The 26,557-nt window shown below is 38.3% G+C and overlaps 2 protein-coding genes across 2 annotated transcripts; both read right to left on the bottom strand.

The window, feature by feature from the left end:
* Positions 1-1,150: 1,150 nt before the first annotated feature.
* On the bottom strand, positions 1,151-4,612 carry LOC149814854 (uncharacterized). Its single transcript, XM_089989470.1, has 3 exons — positions 4,090-4,612; positions 2,265-2,680; positions 1,151-2,172 (listed from the first exon to the last, which is right to left on the bottom strand). Exons 1-3 carry the CDS (start codon positions 4,538-4,540, stop codon positions 1,261-1,263), a joined length of 1,779 nt encoding a protein of 592 aa, XP_089845596.1. The 5' UTR covers positions 4,541-4,612; the 3' UTR covers positions 1,151-1,260.
* Positions 4,613-17,617: 13,005 nt separating this feature from the next.
* On the bottom strand, positions 17,618-26,324 carry LOC149814853 (uncharacterized). The gene is made up of 3 exons (XM_089988830.1): positions 25,826-26,324; positions 22,222-22,637; positions 17,618-18,881 (listed from the first exon to the last, which is right to left on the bottom strand). Exons 1-3 carry the CDS (start codon positions 26,277-26,279, stop codon positions 18,129-18,131), a joined length of 1,623 nt encoding a protein of 540 aa, XP_089844956.1. The 5' UTR covers positions 26,280-26,324; the 3' UTR covers positions 17,618-18,128.
* Positions 26,325-26,557: the final 233 nt, after the last annotated feature.

The raw sequence follows: 26,557 nt of genomic DNA, 5'->3' as shown, positions 1-26,557 counted from the left end.
TTATTTCTTATGTATGACAATACATTATGGTTATATATGATCATATTTATAAAATTGAATTGATTCTCTATGGCTTTATGTATTATTGATTTTGCATAAATGATCTCTCATTTGGTTAGAGAGGATAGCTGAATAACAATATTAAAGAACCAATAGAATGAGTTAAAGACCAACATATTCATAAAGGTAATCTTAACATGCTAAAATAATGAAAATGAATTATATTGTAGTACATGAAAATATGATATTTCATAAAGAGGTGTTCATCTCCATAACTCATATGATTTATTCTTATGATACTGGATAACATGCAAACCCACATGAAGAACTAAGTTGAGATAACAATATGAACCTCAATTTTTGTGCCTTTTTGTATTAATGGGTAAAGTAGAAGAATGTTGGACATTTCGGTTTGGGTCTAACCCTAAGTTTGACTCGGTTTGACACTAATGAAAGAGTTAGTGAGGAATTAGTGGAGAAGGAGTTATGTGAATGTGAAAGGGTTCACATTTTGTAACTCCTCACTTTTCTCCCACTATAAATAGAGGCATGGTTGTTTGATGAGAGTAACTAGGGTGTCCTCATTTTTTTCATCAGGTTCAAGGTCTTGCTCACCATCAACTTGAAGGTTTGGGCTCATCGTAGGCATTGATAGGATGAGGAGAATGCCGAACACCCCGTGCATCATTTCATGCCTACCAGTGTGTATTGTTGTTTTTACATTCCGGTTCTGTTTTGATGAATGTCAACATAATGTGCTTCATGGTAATAAAGTATATTCTAAGGATGTAGTCTAAGGATCAGATCATACGAAGTGTGTGGAAGGGTTTATGTCTCATCATAGGTCCTCATAATTAATTCTTATGATCAAGATTTTTTCTGCAGGTTCCCTCATGCGACTTTTATTATTGGTGGTTTTAAAAGGTTTAGGCATTTTGTGTCTTGGTTTTTTATTAGGAGGGTATCTTGCAGGTGTCCTCTTTGGCTTTGAGTTATGTTTTCCTTTTGCTCCGTACTCATGATACTTTGTATTGGAAGTGATCATCCCAAGGATTGGCTACTATCCTTGGGATGATCATATGTAAAGTCTTTTATTATTATCGATAGATTCTAGAGAAAAGTCTCCAGCATTCTCTGAAAAAAAAAAGTCTTGGAAGGATAATCCTGTAGATTGATTTCCTTCATGTTATGATGTCTAATGCTGGCTTTTTATAAACTGTTGTACAGGTGGTGTCTGCATAATATCCAATATGTATATGGTCACCTAATCATTATGTATCCTTCATGTTCAGAGCTCTCTAAAAGATCGGATGAGGAGTCATCATAGGACCTCCTAGGGAGCTCATCTCCAACTTGGCTGTGACTGTTTACAGGGCTTTTGGCAAGATGCTCCTTTTGTTTCTTGAACTCTTCCTCTTTCAACAAATGCCTAACATGTAGTACCAAAAGCCCAATGAACACCAAGCCAATGGTCCCCCCACCAATAGAATAGAGTATCAACAAGACCCACTTCTTCTCTTGTCCACGTGGCAAGATGATCGACGCTGCTGCCATGTAAGCCACCACCATGAACAACACCGCCACCCACATCACCTTGTGTGTCACACTCAGCAGCCTAGTCAGCGTCCTACGTCGAAAAGGTATGACGCTAACTAGGACAATGACTATGCTCAAGGAAGTGAAGAGTGCAACATTGTTGCTCATCATGAACACCTTGAAGGGTGCAGACCTACCCATGATGGCCCGGCCAGCGAGCTCACCATCCTGGTAAACACCACCGGGGGGGCTTATCAAGGCAGTAAATGTCACCGTTGCAATGAGAACCGCAACTACCGTGATCGTGTTGCGAGCGTTCCGCAGGCCCTCACCGTGGATCTTGACATAGTTCTTTCGACGGTTGTGCCGGTGCCGGTGGCGTGATGGCACCGGAGAATTCAGATGGTTGGGTGGCGAAGCGATCATTCTAGCCGGGTTTGATCTGATTCTGTGTATCGAAGGAGATGAGGGTGGCAGATCGCCACTACTTCTGGCGCCAACATTTTGGAGGGTGGAACCCATTTGCAATGCACCAGAGTTGCTTGTGTCATTCTCAACAACGTCTAGTGCAGTATAACCATTTCGATTGAGTGCGTTCACTTCCACTCCCGTCTTGTTCACTATATACCTCACCATCTGAATCAATGCAAGGAACAATATGAATCAATAAAAGGAACAGAGAGAGAGAGAGAGAGAGAGAGAGAGAGAGAGAGAGAGAGATGGCATACTTGAGAAAGTTTTCCTGCCACAGCGAGATGCAAGATGGTGTTACCATTGTGATCAGGCAAGTTTACCAGTTCAGTGACATCCAGCTTCTCTACTAGGTACTTAACTGCTTCGAACTGATTGTTCTTGACAGCCAAGTGGAGCACACTCTCGCCTTGGTTCGTAAGCATCTGCGACGAATCGAGGGCAACAGAGAGGATTTCATCCAAGATGGCAACTCTTCCCTTGATGGCTGCAGAGTGCAGAGCAGTTCTTCCCTCAAAATCACGTAGGTAGCACAGATCAGGATTTAGTCTTAGAAGATCTCTCGTTATCTCAAGATGGCCTTTGCTAGAAGCTAGATGCAGAGGAGATAAACCCTGTTCGTCTAGCTTCCAAGCGAAATCGGGCCGGACCTTCTGTACCTCTCTGACGATTTCTGCATAAATTCACGTGGCGTTTGTGTTCAGAAGATGTGATTGACCATTTCTCAACACTGGCCTTTTTCTCTTCAATTTGCAGTATAGTTGGAAATGAACAATTGAGTATGACATGCTTTGCTTACTATGAAAAATATTAGCTATCAGTCAAACCAAACATTATGGTTGTACCATCCGTGCATTACCAAAAGGCAGAGAAGACATTAACAAGAAATATTTGACGACTCTTGGAAAAGGCAAGTGCAAACTTAAGAACTGGAATAAGATAATTGCAACTTCTTTTTCCGACACTGCTGTGACACTAGACGAGCTAACAGTGAGTTGCTAGGGCTCATTCCTCTAAGTCAACAGCTTCTTTCGTCAAGGAAAAACAGTTCCTACTTTTTCCATCTTTTCTTTCCCCCAAAGTCTTCTTTTCAAGTTTTTCCTCATCCCAAAATATTCCTTTCCACTAGCCCCATGATAATGTGGATTTAATTTCTTAGATTTGCGTCACGAATTAATTACCGTGTGACCAACTCGCAAAGACTCTCTCTTTCTCCACACGCACGCTGACCCACAAACAGCCTCAGAGTCAGAGTGGCCGCGTTTCAGAATTGAAAATTCTTTCTGATCACATGAGCATCGTCTTTCTTTATGCAATAGTAAAGACTGGCCAAGATAAGGTAATTTGTCGACCAAATCAGAAACAAACTTCCAGTAAAAGATTTCCTTTTCTCCAAGCATAAACTTCTTATGTTGTGATGGAATTCAACCGATAAATTGGAGATAATGAGCAACTAGGTGTGGATGCCCCAAGGGGGGTTGGCGTAGTGGGGTGGGGCCTTGGCTGCTAGACGGTCAGTCAAGGTTGGAGTCATCCTTGAGCCCAGCCAATGTGTAGCATAGGCCCTGGAGGCAGGGGTCCTAGCTTTCGAGTTTTATGCTGCCGGCATGACCATGGTAAGTATGGCAGGCTGAGCCAGCATGATCATGCCTTCGTGCCAGGTGTGGTTTCTTCAGGTTATAAATAAAAAAAACTAGGTGTGGACATGAGGGCAACCCGCTTAGGGCACGGTAAGACAGGCCCCACCGATACGCAAGCCCAGCCCAGCCACGGTATGGGGTTCAGGCCGGACCCCTTATGGGTGGTCCAGTTAATGGGCCAGGCCTGTCAAGTCCTATTTATTTTGCAAATGGGTCGGGCCTGATTACCATGTTGGCCTGGGCTGGACCCAACTTTGATCGGGCCCAGGCTGCAAAATGCAACCCGAGCCCGACCCATCACGGTCAGGTACCCGCAACCCATCAGGTATGTATCCAGCCCGATGTCCCCGTTAAATACAGCCAAGAAAAGAGCATGACCTGGTTCTAGGAAGCTACCATGTGAAGTCTAAAAACTAAATGGACAAAGCCAGGGCTTAATTACCTGTATGCCCCGCAGATGCTGCTAAGTGTAAAGAAGTGAAGGGGCCGTCCACCTCTGTGGATAGCAGCCATGAACTGCACAGCAGCTGCTTCACCACATTCAGATGGCCTCGCCGGCACGCCATCGATAACGCGCTCTCATTCTCGCAATTGAGCCTGTAGACAACTGATGGATCCTTATCAAACAAGAGGCTCAGCATCTCCACCTTGCCTTCACGGCACGCCTCGTGAAGAGGAGTCTCCAAGTTATTGTTCTCCGATGACACCATCATCGGCCGGAACTCGATCAGGTCGGCGGCAAAGTCCACATGCCCGAACCTTGCAGCAAGATGCAATGGTGTGTTCAAAGAATTGGGCATAACCTGATCAAGTATGAGCTCATCCTCCTTCACCAAGTCGTGCAGCACCCTTATATTACCAGTTACTGAGGAATCGTAGATTCTTCTATCCATCAACTAGAGGAGGAAGACTGAACGGCAGAGGGGAAAGACTAGAGAAAATGCTCCTTGTGTGTCTGTATGGTTATGTTCGCCAAACATTAATAATGAAAAGGAGATACGTGAATAGAATAAGTCTGGTGTGCTCACTTTTTCCACACTGAGCATCCGTGAAGCTTCCCCCATCTGTTTGTCAATACGTGGTGCCACCGTAGTTTTTGTCCACTTCCTAAGTAGTCAACTATTGATGCAGGAGGAGCGATGCATATACGGAGATTTATTTTAGTTTAATTTGAATATTTTTTTGTTTAGGTGATTGTAATGGATATTGATATCAATAATTGAACCATATTCTTTTTTAGTAGTTTAGTATAATTTCTTAATTAATGTTTATCAAAAATTAATAGATTGATTCTATTAGGATTAATTTTTTTTTTATAAATATAAGAAATATCTAGGATCACAGTACAGTTTATTGTTATTTTCGATGAATTTATGCATTTTCTTTCGGTGTTTCACGTTTTCTCAGTTTTTGTACATAAGAATAGCATAACGCAGCATTTTTTTTGGTGAATCAGAGATCTGATTTGCATTAAGGTAGTATCAGAGCGGTGCGAGGGGAGTTTAGGAAGTAAACATAAATTGAGTGGAGCTTCCTTGTGTGAAATAAACAAAGACATGCATGACATAACTCGACAAATCGATTCGATAGTGAAGATGCTCATGCAAACAAATCAAGAAATGAAAGACGCACACAAATTAATAAATCAATGTATAGGTCCATTAAAAAAGCAGTTTGTGGATTTTATACATCACGCGGGGCATCAAAATAGTAAAATTGACCAAGAATAAATGATCTACCAAGAAAGCAATGAGTCTAGAAAGTATCTACATATTCATGTCGAGCGATAACACGTCCATCATCGGGAAACAACAGTCGTCGACCGCACCTTGCTTGCATCGTCGGGCCTGAAGAGAGGGAAAATGTTTGGTGTCCCTCCCATGTCCTCGCCTCCTCTTTTTTGGGTAGGGTAGGGGATCATTGCCAACAACCTCCCTCTTGTCGATCGATCGTCGATTAGTGCAGGCCGGTAGGGACCCACCCAATCAACGAAGGTGGCCGGTGGTGGCTCCCAATTCTCTGGCCTCCCCACTCTTTCTAGGACGGAGGCAGTTGTGGTGGGAGCCTCTATCACTGACCATACATCGTCTGTCAGGCATCTGTTTGATGGGGTAGGTCGAAGGGGGCAACTGTAATGCCCCAAAATTTTCAACTTTAAAAATGTAGAATTTTGACCAATTTTTTTTTTTTAAATAGCACAAGGGATGTAATTGGGTTTTTAAAAGTTGAACAATTCTGACGGGTTACAGAAATGAAACAGTTGCATGAGGCTGAACTCGATTCTTATTAGAATCTGATCCATCCTTAACTCACAGTTTGAAAGAAATAATTTTTATTTTATCTTTATCAGATAGTTAAGAATATTTAGATACAAGTTTCGAAATGAATATTAAAACATCTCAATTAAAATGAGACCCCCAAAACTTGTCCAAGGATTGCCAAGATCACTAGAAAGTGATGGTTTTTGGCTTCACTGCACATTGTACTTTTGCACCGTATCTTCATTCATTACCTGCGCCCTATGAAAAAGGGTCAAAACTCTTGCGAGCTGATAAACAAATCCACATAATATGCATAATGATAATTAATCAAACATCTATCATAAAAATCATAACATGCATTATAATAGTTATATAAATGCAGATAATTCATCATGCAAATCCAAACATCATAGTATAGAATCTCAAGTAAATAAACATAATGGATAACATAAAGAAATAATAACCAAGTTAGTCAGTTAGCAGTGTTAGTAACTTTTGTTTTGATAGGCTTACACCTTCGGGTATGCAGAGGTAATTGTCATCGTGTATGCTAGAGTATACTATGATGTTCATTATGCAAATTATATATTTGCCATAGTACCTACAAACTGGATAAACAAACCCAAGTCCTATTTGTGGGTTCAGACCTATTAGGTCCTATGGGTGGACCAGACTTGGTCTGGACTGTGGCATGGTCCAAACTGGATCAGTCCAACTGGTGTGAACTACAAAACCCATTTTTTTTATTCTTTCTTTCAATAAAACGTCTCATACATGGTTGTGATATTTGAGTCTTAGAAAATACCAAGTATGTGTTTCAAGTTTTCAAAAATTAGTATCAAGTAATGAGAAGGATCGAATAGACTAAATGGCATGTGTGTGTGTGTGTGTGTATATATATATATATATATATATATATATATATATATATATATATATATATATATATATATATATATATATATATATATATATATATATATTGCTTTTTAAAAAGGAAACATCTTTCCTACCACTAATGTGTGAGACCAAATTTATGCATACTTTTCTAAGTTCATTCATCTTTTAAAAAAATTAGATATTACGTATAAAACACTTTTTGATCATGGATGAGTTTGCAAAAATACCTAATACTTGAGGTGTTTATATTTGATGTACGAATCATTTCGAACCAATATTACTATCCATGAACGAACTATAAGAACCACTTTTCTTTTTGTGGAAAAACACGAAAGAACCTTATATCATCACACGAGTTTACTAAAGTGCTTATCACGTGGAAAAATTGAATATCCATTTATGAAAGTGTTGTAAAAATCTCATTAATCATGAGATTCACATTTTTAAGCATGAATGTGTTAGAGGAAGGAAATATAATTCGTGAGATACACCACTACTTCCTTCAATAATGCTAAAACAACTAAAAGTAAAAATGCAATTCACTCATCTTGATATGAAGCATGGTTCGAAGTTATGAAACACCATTAGAGTTGGTGAACATATATCATTTTCGACTACGGTTTTTTGTCAAATTCATGTGTGGGTCAAGAGAGTAAGAACATATGTGAAAAATCATGGTTTAAACCATGAGGATTCCTTCTCCATACCCACATGCACTATGAAAATACGTGTTTGTACGGTTGGGGAGGGAGAGAGAGAGAGAGAAGAAAATAGTTTGAATATAAAATCAAAATGCATAAAATAAAGATCAACTTACAATTCTTTTCTTGCAAAGAAGCTTGAATCTAATTTCAACCTTGTTCTTCAACCACAAAATGGTGCAGAATAGAGTTCCTCTAAGGCACCCTATACTACACTCAGATGAAAGAAAAGAGTGAACACCAAAATCGTCGAAGAGGGAGAGAGAAGGGAGAAAAGAAAAAATAGGCTCTTGAATGCCTCTCTTCTATTTTTTGAGTGAAATTTATAGAAAAAAATCTATGAGTAGATGAGATGTGTGGTTTAGATTACATGTAAGAAGATGAAGGTTTGAGATTGGTCAAATCCTCTTCTTAAAAAAGAGTTCTTAAGTATGACATTTGACTTCCTCCAGTCATGTGAAGACTTTTACAAATTTGATAATTTACAAGAATGCTATGATTTCTAGCATTTTTCATTTTTGTTTTTTCTAAGATTTATAGAGATTTCACCTTGGGATCTATGTGGAATCCCATTGGCTATAATTACCAAGGTAGGGACTAGGCCAAAACCGCCCCCACTTGATTATCTTCTAGTTGATTTTATTCCAACTAGTTCTAACTACTTAGTTACCTTTTTATATATTTTATTATTTGCTAGTTTCATTTTTTCTTGATATTATTTTTAGGAATCTCAATTTATGAAATTTTTATATTGGTCCTTATTTTATTTTTAGAAATTTTAAATCATAAAATGTCTACTTTGGATCTTCTAGTTGGATCTGATCCCAATTGGATCCAGTCCAAATCCAAATTAGATTCAAACTCTACAATAACACTTAAATAGATTTTTCTTTAATTTAAATTCATAGTTTAATAACTAATTAAAATATAATTATTCACTTAAGGTTAATTAGACATAGTTTCTTATTAACTATGATTAATTAACAAATAAACACTAATTTAATTACTGTGACTAATTAATGCATTAATTTCTAGTTCTAAAAATATGAATAAATCTTAATTTATTAAGATAAATATTAAATCAATATTTTCACAATTTAATTTTTCCATACCAAAAATTCTCTTTATTTGATTAAAATTTCAGAAATTTGTGGATCTTGCACCAACCCCTTCCAACAGTAACCCTCTATGAGCCAGAGGTGTAACACCCCAAAAATTTCAATTTAAAACAAGTAAAAATTTGTAACAAATTTTTTTTTAAATACAATCCAACTCGAATGAGAGTATCAAAGCACAACAAAAATAGTTTGGTTTTCAAATGGGACAATCCTGAGTGGGTTATAGAACTAATAACAATAACATTGAAAATCTTACTCTACAAAAATAAAAGTATAGATATAAATATCATTCCATCAAATATTAAATGTATTTAAAACTATGAGACCATGTCCATACAACAGTCACAAAAAAATTTCAATCTAATTGAGGTACAAAAATCTTAGGATCGACAAAAAGATAGAAATAAAGTCCCAGGCCTCACCATCACATCGCGCCATCGCAATGTCGATCAATGATGACTTGTATACTCATAAAATGGGGTCAGACTCTTTCGAGTAGGTAAGTTTAAACAAATAACCGAAATATTGCACTTGCTAGAACATTCATCATATTCAGGATATCACAGTTCAATAATTTATCATATAATGATATTATAGAAATAAACAACAAGTATGAAACTTAACATTAATGTGAATAGCAACACATATCTCAATATCAATACATATAACAATTATGTATCTCAATAATAAAGCATAGGTAACATTTCACGAACCAATGCATATCTTATTTTTCTTTCTTAACATCCTTGGGTATTCGGGTGTAACCATCATATCTGATGAGGTCATGATAGATATATTATGCTACATGAATCATTTTTTTGAAGTACCTAATAGATTATATATCAAAAGCGGGAGACCCGTGGTTGAGAGAATTCACGCAAAGGCTAGATGTTTAGTAAGGATTGTAATGCAAAACTATCTGCAGTAGCATGAGTGTATCACCTAGAACACATGGATAACCCCGACCTCCCTAACTTCGAGTGACTGAAGACCAAAATAAATTAGGTCCAAACTCTATCCCAGTAGAGAATTAAAATTCATGTACTACAATCTATTTATGTTCTTAGACATACTGTGTTTCAGAAATTTTAATTTTTGGAACAAACTTTCATGATTTTTAATTCTTAAACCGTAATGAATCAGTACAGATTTTTTTTATCATGTGTTCTTCAATATATAACACACATAAAAATATTGGTCATAACTCTTAAATAGTTTGAGAGCAGTAAAATTAACAAAAATATGTAGCCTACACAGAATTTCTGTCAGGATATAAATTCTTTGCTGACTTGCAAAGGTCGTATCTTTTAACCCAAAACTCAAATGATCCTACATGTCTGAAACATCTCTATAAAATTTTAAAAAATATGAGTTCAAAATGGAAATGACATTACAGAAAGCATTTTAAAGAAGCACTTAAATAATCTCATGTTTTTTATAAAATAAAACATCATAATCATGTATTTCTTGATTTTGATTCAACATAAACAACGCATATACATGTATGGACACATCTAAGCATGCCGAAAATACGTGGATCAAATTCATAACTTAAATCAAATGAAAGATCCAACATAATCACATAATTTTTTTTTCAAACGAATTAGTTTCACATAGAATGATCTTATTCTTGGATTTTTAAATCAGTTATGAACAATTAATATCAGATCTAACCTGAACTTATTTTAATACATGTTATTCATGAATAAATCTAACACCAAACATAGATCAAGAATCATATAAAATAAATTTTTTCAAAAAAATACTTGCATTATGCCAAAACTCCAAAAATGATTTTAGAGATTTTAATACTCTATGGACTATTTAACACCAGCCCCTATATCAGTCATGGTTGATATGCGATTTATTATGCATTTAAGAATCATATCTCAGTATGCTCATGCTCCTTAGCATCATATATACATCCATAATTGGACTGCACATACCTCAAAAACTGAAAACCAAAACTCTAGAGATTAGAGAACCTCCTTCCTTGTTGACCACCTTCTTTCACTAGTTGCACCACCAATAGAGAAACAACCACACCTTCAATGATACCTTTTTTCCCAAGAAACATGTGAGGGAGGAAGAAAGTAGAGAGAAGGGAAAGAGAAAGATAAGAATTGGAGAGAGAGAGAGAGAGAGAGTAGAAGGAAATAGGGGAGTGTGAATGGAGTCTATATTTATAGAGTTTTTATTATGGCCCTAGGGAATAAGAGGTTTCCTAATCCCTTGCATTTTAGAGTTTTTTTATATATGGATCTCTTCCCAAAAACATGTGGGGGTGTTAGAAGTTTCTTTAAATTTTTTTTCAAAACCCCTCCTTAGAGCCCATATCTCATAATGATTTCTTATTTAGAAACTCTCTTTCAACTAATTAGATTCCTTATTGAATTAGCTAAGTATAACACTAATTAAGTTAGGATTTAGTTAAATCAAAGAAGGAAACTAGGGTGTCCCACACACTTGGATCCTATTTCCTTATTCCAAATCTCAATTAAACTCCTAAATTAAATCCAAATTGACTTTCAAATAAATTTTCAAAATTTATTTCAAATTAAGTCTAAATTTGAATTTTAAATTAATTTTTAAATCAAATTCAAATCCAAATCCGAATTATCTACCAAATTAAATTCACATTGTAATTCAAATTCAAATTAAATTAAACTCTAAATTTTAATTTACATTCAATTCAAATTCAAGCTAGACTTAAATCTCAAATAAAATTCAACTCAAATTGAAATTAAATCTCCAATAAAATTTAAATCAAATTGAAATTAAATCCCAAATAAAATTCAAATTCAAATTGAGATTCAAATTAGCTTGAGATTCAAATTCAAATTAAATTCTAATTCAAGTAGCAATTCAACCCAAATTTGAGTCATAAAAAATCTTCATTTACTTAATAATTATAAAAAAAATTGCAAGAGCAAAACGATACATATCCAGGTCTATTTTTTTTCATTGAATCATTTGAGATATATTTTAGTTTAATTTGGATATTTTCTTGTTTAGGTCATTGTGATAAATATTGGATATCGATAATTAATCCATATCCTATTTTAGTAGTTTAATAGAATTAGGATTTGCCTTCTTAATTAATGTTTATAAAAAAATAGTGGATTATAGAAAAGATCTAGGATCAAAGTTTAGAGTTTTTTGATGATTGATTTATTGTTATTTTTTTATTTTTTTGCATTTTTTCTCTATATTTCTTTGTTCATGCTTTCGTAGCATAATTTCGGTAGAAGTAGCGTAACATAGAGAGTGCTTCTTACGAATCAAAGATTCAATTTGCATCAACTACTCAAAGAGTCAGACTGCATATGAGTGAAGTCGAAGAGTCCAATTGAACACAGATGGGTCAATATGCCAACTGTTAACTAGGTTGATGGCCTCAGCCTTGGTATGGATAGCTCACCAATTTGTGACACACACTACAAGAAACCTGTGGATTAGCGATGACCTAAATTGGTCGCTAATTTATCGCTAAACAGTTTAGCGACGGATTAGCATCGGATTAGCGATGGAAAACTTTCATCGCAAATTTTTTGACGCTAAGTAGTGCCAGAACTTATCCGCCATTAATTCCGTCGCTAATTTGCGACGGATTAACAACGAATATGATCCATTGCGAGTCCTTCGCTATTTTAAATTAGCAATGGATAATATCCGTCACTAATCCATCGTTAAATTTAAAAAAATAAATAAAAAAATTTTGTTCGCTGTCGGCGCGTTCTTCACGGCGGGGGCGCTCAGCTTCAGCTGCGACTCCACGCGGATCTTCGCGAGCTGCAGAGGGAGGAGCAACGAGTACGACATAGGAGTGTGGGACGACCACACCGAGAAGCAATCAGATTTATACTACGAGACCCCCAGTTGGTCCGTCGGCGACTCCGGCAGGCTCCAGTGGCTCCTCAACAGCAGCCTCCTCTTCGTTGCCACTCTCTACCCGAGGACGGAGAATTGCTACATCACCATGCTGGATTTCAGGGAGAACAGCGTCGTCTGGTTCTGGTCGGACGTCGGGGCATCGGTGACGGTCGACGAGAAGCTCATGCTCGACGCCATCGTCATTGAAGGACGGCAATTCTATCTGTGTCTTGAACCACTACGACGATTTGCGGGTTCATGGATCTGAGGAGCAATCTCGGTAGCGTGAGGTGGAGCACGAGGAGCAGGCTGCTCAAGGTGGGCAACGCCGACGAGAGGTGCTACCCCAAGGTGGCCGCCCACGGAGGCCAGCTCTTCTCCTCCACCAACGACAACATCTATGTGTTTTGTGGGTCGGATTGGGTCTTGATGTCTTAGCTCCGGCGAAGCCACGACGGCTCCATCTGCGACTTCTCCATAGGTGGAGATCGACTCTTTGTACACATCGTCAGAGGAAGGGCGGGGCTTCTGGCGTCTTGAGAAGCGCCTCAAGTGGGGATTGTTTAAATCGAACAGGGGGAGGGAAAAACAAAGGGAGGAAAATTTTTGAATGGGGTGAGGGAAAATTTCGCGCCTCAGGTGGGACAAAAATTAGTGACGGAATTAGCGAGGAAATTTTTTCGTCGCTAATTAGCGACGAAAAAATTCCCTCGCTAATTTCGTCGCTAATTAGCATTTTTTTAGTGTTTTGGCGATAAAAAAAATGTTGTCGCTAATCCCTCGCTAATTAGCGATGGCTTTAGCGACAGAGATATTTCTGTCGTTAATTTTGCAAATATTTCAAACGTTAGTGATAAATAATTTTCGCTCGCTAATCCGTCGCAAATTAGCGACGAAAAAAATCAATTGCAAATTTCGGTCGCTAAGTAGCATTTTTCTTGTAGTGACATAGTCTAAAGTGCTTCAATGCCAGTGCTATATCAGACAGGGTATTAGTACAGTGAGCACCACCTCCAACCTCAAACAAATATGAAACTTGTTTGTTTGTTTTTTCTTTAAATTTAAATTTCAACATTGTGTCAAGTGGCTGCAGTCAGAAACACGTACGCTTTACTGTGCTTGAACCAAACACCAAAAAGTCTTTTATTTAATTAACACCCTAAAAATGTCAAGGGAGGTGGGCCAAAGCATAATCTTCCACAATCATACCATGAGTGTGAAACTGTGAATTGAGATGAAAGCTTCATGTGGAGGGCAGAATCATTCTGTGGGCTTCTTAGAATTTCTTGCTGAAAGGGAAAGGAGGGTAGGCGCCTATTAGTGGTTTTGAGTTAGTATATAATTGGTTATAGAGAGGTGTTGGATGCAATTGCCAAGGGGGTTTCCCTGGTGTAAAAAGTCAGGCGTACATGCTTGTGCACGTCACTCACATGGGGGTAGTGCCGTGCGTATGTGCTTACGTTATCTGCTGAGAATCTGTTTGGCATCTGGTAGTTGGGATGAGCGTTTAAGTATTTGGTGTTCCCGAGGTAAATGATGGTCAAACTACTTTGGTGGTCCCGTTTCGAATCGGGTTGTTGGGATGAGCGTTTATGCATTTGGGATGGGAAGTGAGCATGGGTGAACAACGGGCCGGGTGGCCCAATGGGCCTAGCCGACCCAGTCCGCCATGTGTTGGGTTTGGACCATGATTTTAGGCTCGGAAACTCGGTTCATGGGCCTGAGTTATTTATTATTTTTTTTAACAATACAAAATTTTTAAAAATTTGCATAGTAACTTGGATAACTATAATTATTTATCTAATTAATTGCATGAAAACTTGTTATTTGTTAATTATTATTATTTACCTAATTAGTTGCACTAATTAAGAATTAGGTTTTCGTGTTGTAAAAAAGGAAAATGAATGGGTTTGGGCCAGGCGGGGCTAAACCCTGCTGGCTTTATATTAACCAGTTGGGCCAATGGGCCGGGCCATGAGCTTCTCTTCAAACCCGAGCCCGTTAAGAACCGAGCCAAAACCCGAGCTGTTACTAAATGGGCTGTGCAGTTAACCGGCCGCCCCATGCCCACACCCCTAGAAGGGAGGCCCTTTCACCTGTGTATTTACACCAAAGAATGGATTTCTTAGCTACCTCTAGTAGCTGCCAAATCCAAGATTTGGCAGCTGCCACTTCTTCAAATGCATAAACCCACGTGATTCAATCACAGCTACCAGATTCCAAACAGGGCCTAAGATCTTCTCCTAAACAGCCTGATCTTGAAATTCTAAAGGTGACTTTGTGGAGCAGAATCTTCATTAAGGAAGAGTGCGTATCTGGCTCCAGAGCGACCTCTTACGGATCACGGATCACGGATCACTATATGATGCCCCCCCATTCAGCTCCAAAATAGGATGGTCGGACTCTGCATCTCCTACATGGGTCCCACGCCGTTGATACAATATATGAACAGTATCTAGAGTTTGCAAAATGAACGGCTGAAAACATGGATCTCACCCATCGTATCTTGGGTGCCGCTCATCGCATGGATAAACGGCATCAGGGTGATATCTGACGAATGACTGCTAGAGGTGGCTCTGACCTCATACGCACTCTTAAGGAAAAAAGTACCTCGGTAAACAGGCCGAGCAAACCACACCTTAACCGGCTTGTCTACCAGGGGCGTTTGACCAAGATTTTGCCTCGGAAACACCAAATGCATAAACACCCATCCCAGCGCCGAGATTCCAAACACGCTCTCAGTAAAGGGAGAAAACAAGGGGAAAAGGAAAAGAATTTGAAAACCATGAAATAAAATTTCCTAGGCTCCACGATAACTCGCATGCACGTCCATAGATGCAAACAAACACGTACTTTGCATTCACAAGTGTTCTTTGTTTGAGAGAAAGAGAAGTATTGCATTAATCAGAAAGAGTGACCAGGAGTCACCCAAGGAAGGGAATACCTATCTGGCACAGAAAGAAAGACAAAAGGATTATGCAAGAGCCTGTTTTACATGCCCTGAAGAAACGATTGCAACAGGTGTGGATCGGTAGACAGCCTACACTCCAGCCATTTGCATTGCATCCGAATGAACATATATTTCTGACTTGTTTTTCTAACAGCTGGTATGACATCTCATCGCACCCGTCTATGCACCTGTTGTGAACTCTCTCTCTCTCTCTCTCTCTCTCTCTCTCTCTCTATATATATATATATATATATATATATATATATATATATATATATATATATATATATATATATATCAGAATTTAAAAAATACGGTGCTAAACCGCATGTTAAATGGGTTTTTGGGCTTTTTCATTTTATTTTTAAATTCTGACCGTACAGATGTGATCTATATACTTGATTTTATAGGGATCAGCTCTTGAAGTGTTTCATTCCAATACATGGGTGGGTTTTTATAAAGTTCAAAAAATCAATGGCCCAAAATCTTTGTAAATTTTCGAGGCTCCAAACATAATTTTTTCATTGAAAACACATGATCCAGGTGTAGATTCTTAGTAAATTGACCATGCCCAACACATTTATAGGGCCGGAACCGCGTAAAAAGCACCAAAGAAGCTGAAAACCCCATTTGGCACATCTGTAGCACCGACCCATATATATATATATATATATATATATATATATATATATATATATATATATTAAAAAAAATCATATCTTTCTAAATTGTGAGATGTAGCAGCTCAATTGGCCTTTCTTCCCCTTAAAATGCAGGTCCGTTACGCTCCAACCATTTTCTCCCACTAAGTTTGCAGGATCCACCAGCGCCACAGTAGGTGCCATTTCTTGCCTTTTTCCATGATACGTGTACCCATTAGAGTGGACCTAAGATCATTTCCGAGATTTTCGACTTGTACGATCTCTCCAGAAGAAATACAGCAGCTGTCTAAAAGCTGTACATGTTCCCAATAAATGTATGGAGGTTTCAAATTACATGTCAAAAATCACACATCTAGACGCAAGATGCCATCCAAGCCACTGTAAGTGTTTATGTGTTTAACCATACATCCAGGAAACGAATTGAATACGAGAAGCGATGCATGAAGCGGGATGCGGTTATCAAGCAATTATGCAAGTGCATTAAAAATGAAAAGCTACCACATAAAAAGCAATATGGAGGGCTGGTGAAAGTAAATAAGAAATGACTTAAATACAAATATAAAATAATATAAAACCAATATGTCAGCTCGTTATAGGAAATTATAATTTTCTAATATGAAAAACTTGAGGGAGTATCGAGTGAGAAATGACGAAAAGGGAGAGAAACTTTAAGCCAAAGGGAATCAATTTGGAAAATAAAGAGGAAGTGAGCTTCTCATTAAAATGAACTGAGTATTTTGGAAGCGAGTCTCTCAAAGCTTCCCTTCCTCTTGGTGAAGCAAGAAGTTTCCTGCTTGAGTTTCTGCATGCAGCAAGAAGCTTCAGGTAACTATGGTGTTAACACCCCGTCCTGCAGTAGTAAGCATCCAAAACACTTCACCCTTTATGAAGGAAAAGGAGTCGCTGGTGTGGGAAGGAGAGATTCATAACAACTTTGAACTGAGCAGAAGACTGTGGGCCGAGCCATCCATATTAGAGTATCTCACTCGGACAAAGGCCTTTGAGGCTGCAACAGAGATCCAAACAGATCATCCGTGAAGCGTCTAGGTAAAGCTACATCTTAAGTGGAAATGTTTTCCAACTGTTTGTTACATGGTTTGATAAAAGTACATTTTTTGGCCTCGGAAACAAAAAGTAGCAATAAATTTCAAATGGGACAACAATGTAGGATACTTTGGCAATTTTGTGCTGGTTGAAGTCATATGCATGTCTGTGTGTGAGTGTGAGCGCATGTAAGCTGATATAACATTGACGCCAACCGTGAACTTTTAGCACATTTACCACAAAATATATCTATAATGGCTTATAGATTTGACGAACTAATTATCACCAACCATGGCACTTTTAAAACTAAAACAGTACATAGAAAAATATTGTGGTGAAGTTATTAAATGTCATTAACAAGAGCCTTTCAAAAAAAAAAGTTGATAAATGTCATCTACTGTGATTGGTGATCGTTAATGAAAGAAAGCCACTGTCGTTTTACAATTGGCCACAAAGCAATAGAAAGTAAATTTAGAGAATCTTTTCCAAATTAGAATGCCTACAGATTACCCTTGAACTTTTGAAATTTGCTACAAAAAGAATACTATTTCTCCTTTTAAACATCAACACATTTTTGCAATACAGGAAGCCTTTGTTCAATCTCACATTTGTGTGGTATGAATCAAACAGACCATTTAACAGGATAATGATTTTCACGTGACTTCTAAGCCTGTTAAGAAGCAGATTGCCTGTTTAACTGATTGATATCCCATGAGCAATATACTGAACATTGCCAACCTTAGGTGAAGTTGCAGGAATATCAACAAGAGGGGCTTGTTAGTAACTGTGCTGGGTAAAAAAGTCCACCGCTGGATCTGAGTTGGCAACGCCTACTTGGTGACTCCACAAGAATGATTTACGGAGCCGTCCAATGTCACTTCTACCATCTCTTTTTGGAATTGGATGCTCCTAAGGAACTTTTCCGGTCAATTTTCATCACATCGCTTTTATTAGTTTCTGGGATCTGATGTTCTATGCTAAACTGGTATCGCGGGCTATGCCTGCTCCTTCATCCTCCTTATCAAGCTTTCGTCTTGTCCATGTATGACAGAAGAACAGAATGCACATAACTGTTGAAACTATACAAATTGGCAGCATCAGCCATTTCGTGTATCCAGTGCGTGGTGGCAAGATTACAAATCTGGACGACATACAAGCTAAAATTGTGAATGCAGCAGCAGCATACACAGACCAATAGATCTTTGGCAAATGCTTAACCATTGACTTCTGTTTGAAAGGAATAATAGTGGCCAGACCCATGACAGTGCTTACTGATGTCAACAGTGCCAGATCATTAGTAACAGTGAAAAGACTGAAGGAAACATTTTTAGCCACACCAACCAATTCACCATCTTCATAGACACCACCAGGAGGGCTGATAGAAGCACTGAAAGCAACCGTGGCCAGCAGTGTGGCAACAACCATTACTGTCTCTGCAGCACTGCCCAACTGATCATTAAGATATTTGGTGCCAGATTCCCCTTGATGAAAACTATTAAATCTGTTAAGGGCTTCTGAATTGGGATTGTTTGGTGATGCAGGGTATAGCTGAGGCCGACATTGAATCCCCTTACTCCACTCAGCTCCAGCTTTTAAGAGCATCAAACGTATCGAAAGGACATCAGGATTGCTAACATTCTCTTGTGTCAAGTCCAGAGCAGTATACCCACTTTGGTTGCCAGCATTCAGGTCTATTCTGGCCTTGTCAACCATGTATTCCACCATCTGAAAACAAAATAAAGTCAACATATACTAATAGATCGGTTGGAAATGCTTGCTACAAGAAGCACATCAAGAAAGTTTGATTCTTGAAAGATAAAGAGCGTTTGGTGCTTGAAGAAATGGCGGATGGATCATACTTTTGATGAGAAATTCATGAACAAACTTCTTGTTGGGATAGAAGTGGATCAATATCCAATCAACTGTTGTAGATTTTGCATGTTGAGATGCAGATTAACTTTACACAGTAAACAAGAGATTGGAGTAAGGGGAGATTAATACTTCAAAGAAATAAATATCGACACACTGGAATTTGGTGAAATGGTGGAACATTCTTAGCATCAACAACCAAATAACCAAGGAAGATTACAAATATAGAATAGCTCAACAACATAAATAGCAACCCAAGGTATACAGCCACATACAGTTGATCTTTCCGCAGGAAGAAAGATGGTTATGGTATTGATTTTGTCAGACCGTGTGAATGTATGTATATGTGTGTGTGTGTGTGTGTGTGTGTGTGAGTATGCATGTGCATCTTAAATATCATGTTTGATGCCGATGAGCAAAGAAATGAAATTAGTTTTAATTTTTTTTCTCTTCTCATTTATCTGATTTAATGAGAGAGAGATGTTAGGGTTTGACTCAAAATTGTCCCAAGTTTCCTACACATTTTCCTATTTTCCCTAAGTCTGTGGGTTTCTAAGTATTTCCTACAAGTTTAGACTCATATTGAAAGTTGTAGGAACTTCTCTTGTCCTTATATAGAGGGGTGTTGCCTTAGAGGGCAAGGCTTTCAAGGGGCATTAGATCTTGAGCTTGTAAATAATATTTAAACTTTAAACTTAGACCTTGGACCTTGGGTCTTCAACCTTGAACTTTGGATCTTGAATCTTTGGATTTAGATTCAGATTCAGATTTGGTTTGGTCCGGCTCGGTTTGGTTTGGCCTTTGACATATCTTTTTAGTATTTGAGACGGTTTTAATCTTCAAGTCTAATTTCGACCTTTGATCAACCATTAAATAGATGTTGACTTTGCATTAAACCTCTTTGGATTCTTTCTAGACCTTGACTTGGATCTGTTTGGACCATGCCCAACGTCTTTGCATGGGCATTAATGGTCATAACGATCCAAGAACTAGAGGAGTTGTCCTTCACCTTGACTGTTGACTTTGTTGATCAGCTTCAAGATGGTCACTGTTGACTTTGTTGATCAGCTTCAAGATGGTCTTCACCGTGTCAAGGTTATTTTGGACCCGTCTTTTGCCCTTTTGGTCCAGTTTTTGCGCCCTCCTCTTCGCCATTTGGGCATTGATGGTTGGTCGTTTGACCATCCAAGGCCCTTTATTTTTTACTAGTTGGGCCTCTTAAAGGCCCTTTATTGACCTTTATGGCAGCTCGGGGTTGGGGCCTATATAAACCCCAACCCTCTCCCTTTTCCATTAATCTCAAGCTCTCCTCTCCTCTCCTCTCGCTCTCACGAGTTCTCTCCCTCCCTCTCCCACGAGCTTGCTAGCTCTTTCTCTCTCCTCTGCTCTCTTTGTTGCTTGCGTCTAGGATCCATATCCGCTCACATCCAAGATCCATATCTATATCTGAACCCAAGATTCATACTCGTATTTGAGCTCAGGATCCATACATGTATCTGAGTCCATGATTCACACATGTATTTGAACCTAAGATCCATACTCATATCTAAATTCAGGATCCATACCCAATTCGAGCCTAGTTGGGTCAATTTAGCCTAGTCAAGAGGTTGTTCAAAGTGGTCTGTGTCAAGGTTATCGGTTTCACCAAGTGTTGGGCGTGGTCCGATCGCGAGAAGGCAAAAGCTCGGTTGTATCCGGGGAGCATAGTTGCACGAGTACCCATTGCATTGAAGACTTGATCCTAAGTGAGGCAACTATCACTTGAAAGACAGCACGTGTAATGCACACCTGGTTCAAGCTCAGTTGCCTGACCCACTAAGGTATATTTTTCAATGAGAGAGAGAGAGAGCATAAATTTGATACAACCTGAAGCTTTTCAGGTTGTAAACAAAACATGATTAATTACGGGTCCAGGAAATTTTTTGCTAGAGACCATGTGCATTTGCTACAATACATTAAAGTTTTTCCTGCAGAGACACCCCAAATTCCATCCAAAGGAGGTCAACAACTAAAAAGATTCATATTTTTAAATGAACCTTAATTAAGGTATTACAAACAGTGACTAAAATAAGAAGAATTTGCAACAAATGTAACAACCAACAGTGACTGTCGCAGATGTTACCTACTTAATGGGACAGTCTGGACATGCTTATTATGCCTTTTTTAACTAAGAAACATGTTTTGGATAGAGCAGTTTCAGCACCAAAACTCAATTTTTTGTATCATAAAATTTTGATGTATTGTGCACCATTGAACTTTAATGTCATTAAACCTGTCTAAATATAAAAAAATATCATAACCTAAAAGATGTTTTTAACTAAATGAGCAATAGAAATGAAATATGCAGAGTTTAATCTACAAAATGCTCAACAGATGGAGGAGAACCGATCAATCATCATTGGTCGCAAATTTTGCATCTTCTTTGGTTTTGATGCTCTCTCTCTCTCTCTCTCTCTCTCTCTCTCTCTCTCTCTATATATATATATATATATATATATATATATATATAGAGAGAGAGAGAGAGAGAGAGAGAGAGAGAGAGAGAGAGAGAGAGAGAACTACATTAATGGATTTAGAATGGTTCATTTAATACAAGTTATGTTTTTCATCTAACAATTTGGATGTGATAAGCCATTTTTATTGGTTAAATTTTGGTCTGGACCCATTGTTTTTATCTTTGTTTAAAATATATTTGCTATTAGAAATTATTTGTTCACGGTATATTCTGCAGCAGATTAACCATGATCAATCCATCTATGCAGTCAGATTACTTAAAAATGCAAAAAGTAAATGTGGTGCACACCAACACCAACTTATGATTACCATGCACAAGTGCACACACTTGCACAAAAAGAACACTCTTTGTTCACAAATGAAGCTCCTGTTTTAATGATGTTCATTTTAAAAGAGAAATCACAGGTCGAAGCATGATACCTAAAGTCTGTTTAAAAAGGAATAACAACATTTTTTGTCATATATGGCACAGCTTGAGCTTATCAAGATCACCTGATCTGAGCCCAGGCTATTACTAAGGCACTGAGCTCGAACAGCGGAAGCTCAGGCTCAGCTGGTTTTGCATGAAGCCTTGTGTGTCTGAGAGAGAGAGAGAGAGAGAGAGAGAGAGAGAGAGAGAGAGAGAGAGAGAGAGAGAGAGAGAGAGAGAGAGAGAGAGAGAGAGAGAGAGATCATGGCATACTTGAATGTGTTTTCCAGCCACAGATAGGTGCAAAATAGTGTTCCCAGTACTATCCTGAAGGTTGATGAACTCAGTAGTATCAAGCTTTTCCATCAGATACTGCAAGGCCTCAAAATGGTTGTACGTCACACTTAAATGCAGAACAGTCTCCCCTCGATCTGTCAAGATTTCAGCTATATCTAGTCTCTGTGACAGAATTTCATCCAAAATATTAATCCAACCTTTGATTGCTGCTAGATGTAATGGAGTTCTTCCAACCACATCCCGCTGAGAGCAGAGATCAGAATCAAACTGCAACAGTGCTCTTGTTACATCAAAGTGACCTTTCCAACACGCGTAATGCAAAGGTGAAAACCCATATTTATCAAATGTTGATGCCAAATCTGGCTGAACCTTTAGCAACTCCTGCAGAATTTCTGTACAATTTCCTAAAGAAGTTACTGGTGAAGAAATAGAAAAGATGCAAAGAACATATTTCAGTACTTAAATGAGGGTCCTTAACACGTAGTGAGAAATATTTGCAAAGACTTGGCAACTTAAACGACCTAGTATATCACCACATGGTTTCCTAGGTGACATTTATTGTTGGCGTTCCTTTATGTTACAGCTCCTGCTTATTAGATAAATATATGTAAAAAATTGGGGCTTCCGCGATGGACAGACTTTCTTTGCACAATATCACAGGTTAATGTTAGTTGCATGAGGCTAGCAACTAACACCATTCAGCATGTCAGCAGATCACTTCTGCAGATTTTTCTAAAACTTTATCTGTTGCTCAGTACCCGAATTCGACTTATGTTTTACAAAAAGGCTCTGTTTGGGAGCCTTGCATTGGGATGGAAAGAACATTTGCATGCATTGCCAATATACAGTTTTGCCAAAATGAGGTGTGGGTTGGAGTTGTCAAACAACCTGTTGTAAATGGTGTTCAAATGTGGTGTTGGGTTTACCAACTCCATCCCTAATGCAGTCTTTTGGCAACTACTACTAAAAACAGAAAGTATTGGGAAAACCGCTATCAAATTCAAAGAAGCACACAAGAGAGAAAGTGAGGTGAGAAACTCAAAGAAGCTCCATTAATGAGAAAGAAATTGTTACAGACTTATATAGAGGTCTACTCCTCTTTCTAACTACAAAATCAAAACTGGACATAAAAGACCTTATGACATTTTGACTGCTACAACAGAATTTTAACATGTAGAAAAATGCCCCTTATAGTTAATGTAATATGCAAAAAGGATAGCACGGACACTAGTAATACATGGTTGTATCATAGGATTCAATTTAAACAATATAGAGCCTCTATTAAGTTTAAGCAGCTTACGTTCTTATAGTTTTGTGTAGTTACACATTGTCTTACTTTTTGACAATTGCATGACTCATATAAGATGTCATGTAACAAATTGGCCAAGAAATATCAGTATGATTGAAGGAAACAAGTATAAATTTTAAACACCAGGAAATCATCATTATTCATTAAACAATTTCATAAAACCAATGATCTGAAGGTAGAAACACTCCATTTTTTTGTTTCTTTTGTATTTTAAATACTTTCCAAACTTATTTCCTTATATTTCGCAAGAAAAATTGATACAAAACCTATTATTTTATTATCTTTCTTATTATTTTTTATATTTAAATTTTTTTAAAACTCCCGAGATTTTCTTGAGAAAAAACAGATTTTAAAAATCTCTTCGAGAAAAAACAGAGTTACCGGAAGCGCCTAGGTAAGTGGGGAAGCGCACTTCCCTGAAGCGCGCGGGGAAGGACCATTTTTAATGGGAAGCGCGCTTCCCATCACGCTTCTCCCTCGCTTCCCCCATTTTTTCATTTTTTTGTATTTTTTATTTTTATTTATTTCGCTTCCCCCTCGCTTCCGGTTTGCTTCCGAGACGATTCCTTATTCGCTCCTAAGTGGTCCCACGCTTCCTAAAATTTTGAAAGTGCCTCGCTTCCCGCTCCCGCTTCCTCAACTGACAACCATGAGAAAAACCCTCGCCAAGATATTAACGATATAGGTGACTAAGATATAAAGTATCTAATTTGATGTTTGGAAAAATCTCTTATTTGATGAATGAATATCAGACTTTTAGCCTTCACTAGTGTGAAAGCAAGGCTCTAACAACATCACCAACATTGATAGTATGGAAAGTTCATTCTTCAAACAACATCTATGTGTATAAACACAGACTATCAATATCACTAGTTAAGAATGTTTGAGATACAAGCTGCATTAACAAGAAATGGCAATTTCATGCATTTGTAAGAGTTCCGAAACATCCTGAGCCATTGCAATTGTACTACTTTTGCTGCTTGTAACTTTAGATGTCATCTGTAAAAATTACAGCATTTCTTTAAATTTTGAAAAACAGAAATTAACAAACAAATAGCTCTACTACTTCATGATTCAAGAAAAATCTACTACTTCATGATTCAAGAAAAACTGCTTTATCTCCAATCCTTTGCATCACATTTTCCATGTATGTGACATAGATAATAGCAAATGCAAACTTCTGCCTTATTTTGTGTCTGTTTCAATGTTTCTCAACTCAATCAGGTCATACAAAACTTGGTATGGACTATGAAGACATGATTTTCATACTCTTTTCCGCAAATAGGAAATTCAGGAATGGATAGAATTAATATCCATTGGTTAATGAGTTCACTATAATCGACTAACAAAGGATAACTCAGGCTACCTTTGTCCTTCCTACGCTATTAAAAACCAACTGGAGAGCAGGTTATTTAGATGAAACACATAAATTATTTGTGTTTGAAAACAACCCAACTTTGTTCTTTGAAGGAACAGGCCAAAAAAAGAAATTGTTCTATCATAAAATTGATAGACTCTTGCAGTAAACCATGATTCACGTTACATTGTTTAGACATTAAAACAGAGATCAGCATCAAAATTGAATTGGAAACTGAAACCGCCTATTGTCTAAATAATGAAGCGAGATACAAAATTCCTCTACATTACATAATTAGACAGATGGCATTCAAAATTTCTCCAGAAAACCAAAACTATAATCTGGCAATGTATTTTCTCATAATAAATGTATGCTTGGAAATATTATTTTTCCATTAACTAACAAATTATAGGTACAACAGTTTCAAAAAGAGGGAACTTAGCAATTCACAGTGGAAAAGGAAAAAAAATTATCAGAACAAACCAGTTGATTATGAATTTTTAGGAAAACAAAACAACCAAGAAATAACATGTCCAAACGCCAGAAGAAGGAGAGCAATTCCCACCTTATCAAAGGGATGAACCAACCAGAATTTCTAAGACAAGTCCAAACTTGGTCAAGTCCTAGCATCCAGAATTTTCGAGGGGGAAATGAAGAACCAAGAAACAAAATATAACATCATCTCCCATCAAGGCAATGCAACCAAGAAACAGAGATTGGCTAAGCAATTCACTACGGACCTTAAAAGGAAAATGGCTTCTGACAAAAGCCAGAATTCGTTCCCAAATTCTATGAACAAAAATTCAATTTTTCTGAATCAAGAAGAGGACAGAAACTGCCGAAAAAAACAAAAGTACATCATAACTAAGAAGGCAACCATAATCAAAACCGGTGCGCAGAAGAACCAAAATCACCTGCGTGCCCATTCAGGGCGGCCGAATGCAAGGACGTAAACGGGGAGTCGATCTCGAAACGCGAAACCCTCGTATCCTTCAGCAGAAGCCTCACGACGTCGAGATTGCCAGCGCTGCAAGCCACGGAGAGCGCGCTCTCACCCTCGCGGTTGAGCCTGAAGGCCACTACAGGGTCCTCATCGAGCAGCAGCCGAACCATCTCCGTGCTCCCTTGCCAGCACGCCTCGTGCAGAGGGGTCTCCGTGCACGCGTCCTCCGACGCCACCATGGTCGGCCGGAGACGGAGGACCTCCGCGGCGAACCCCAAATGGCCGAACCTCGCGGCGACGTGCAGCGGGGTGGCGCGGATCGCGGGTACCACCTGGTCCAGCAGCAGGTCGTCTCCCTCCGCCACCAACTGACGCAGCTCCCCCGCGTCGCCCCTGACGGAGGCGTCGAAGAGTCTCCGGTCCATTTTTGTGCTCTCGGAGAGGGAGTGGAGTCCCGTTTGGGAGGTGGCTTCGGAAGATGGTTAGGGGTGTCAATGGGTTGGGTTTGACCAGTGCCCCACCCGTACCAAACCCTGTAGGATGGTACTAAATGACAAGGTTCAATTAGAATCCCGGTCGGATCCGGAGGGTCAGATCATAGCGACAAAAGTTAAAAACAACAAAATCTCGGGAGTCAAAAACTCGGAAGATTTTGAAATGTTTTATAAATCTTGTGTTTTTTTTCGGCAAAATCTTGGCAATA

Source organism: Nuphar pumila, chromosome 15 (assembly GCF_984573655.1).
Source record: "Nuphar pumila chromosome 15, dmNupPumi1.hap1.1, whole genome shotgun sequence".
Classification (NCBI taxonomy): domain Eukaryota; kingdom Viridiplantae; phylum Streptophyta; class Magnoliopsida; order Nymphaeales; family Nymphaeaceae; genus Nuphar; species Nuphar pumila.
This window is presented reverse-complemented; position numbering and strand designations above follow the sequence as displayed.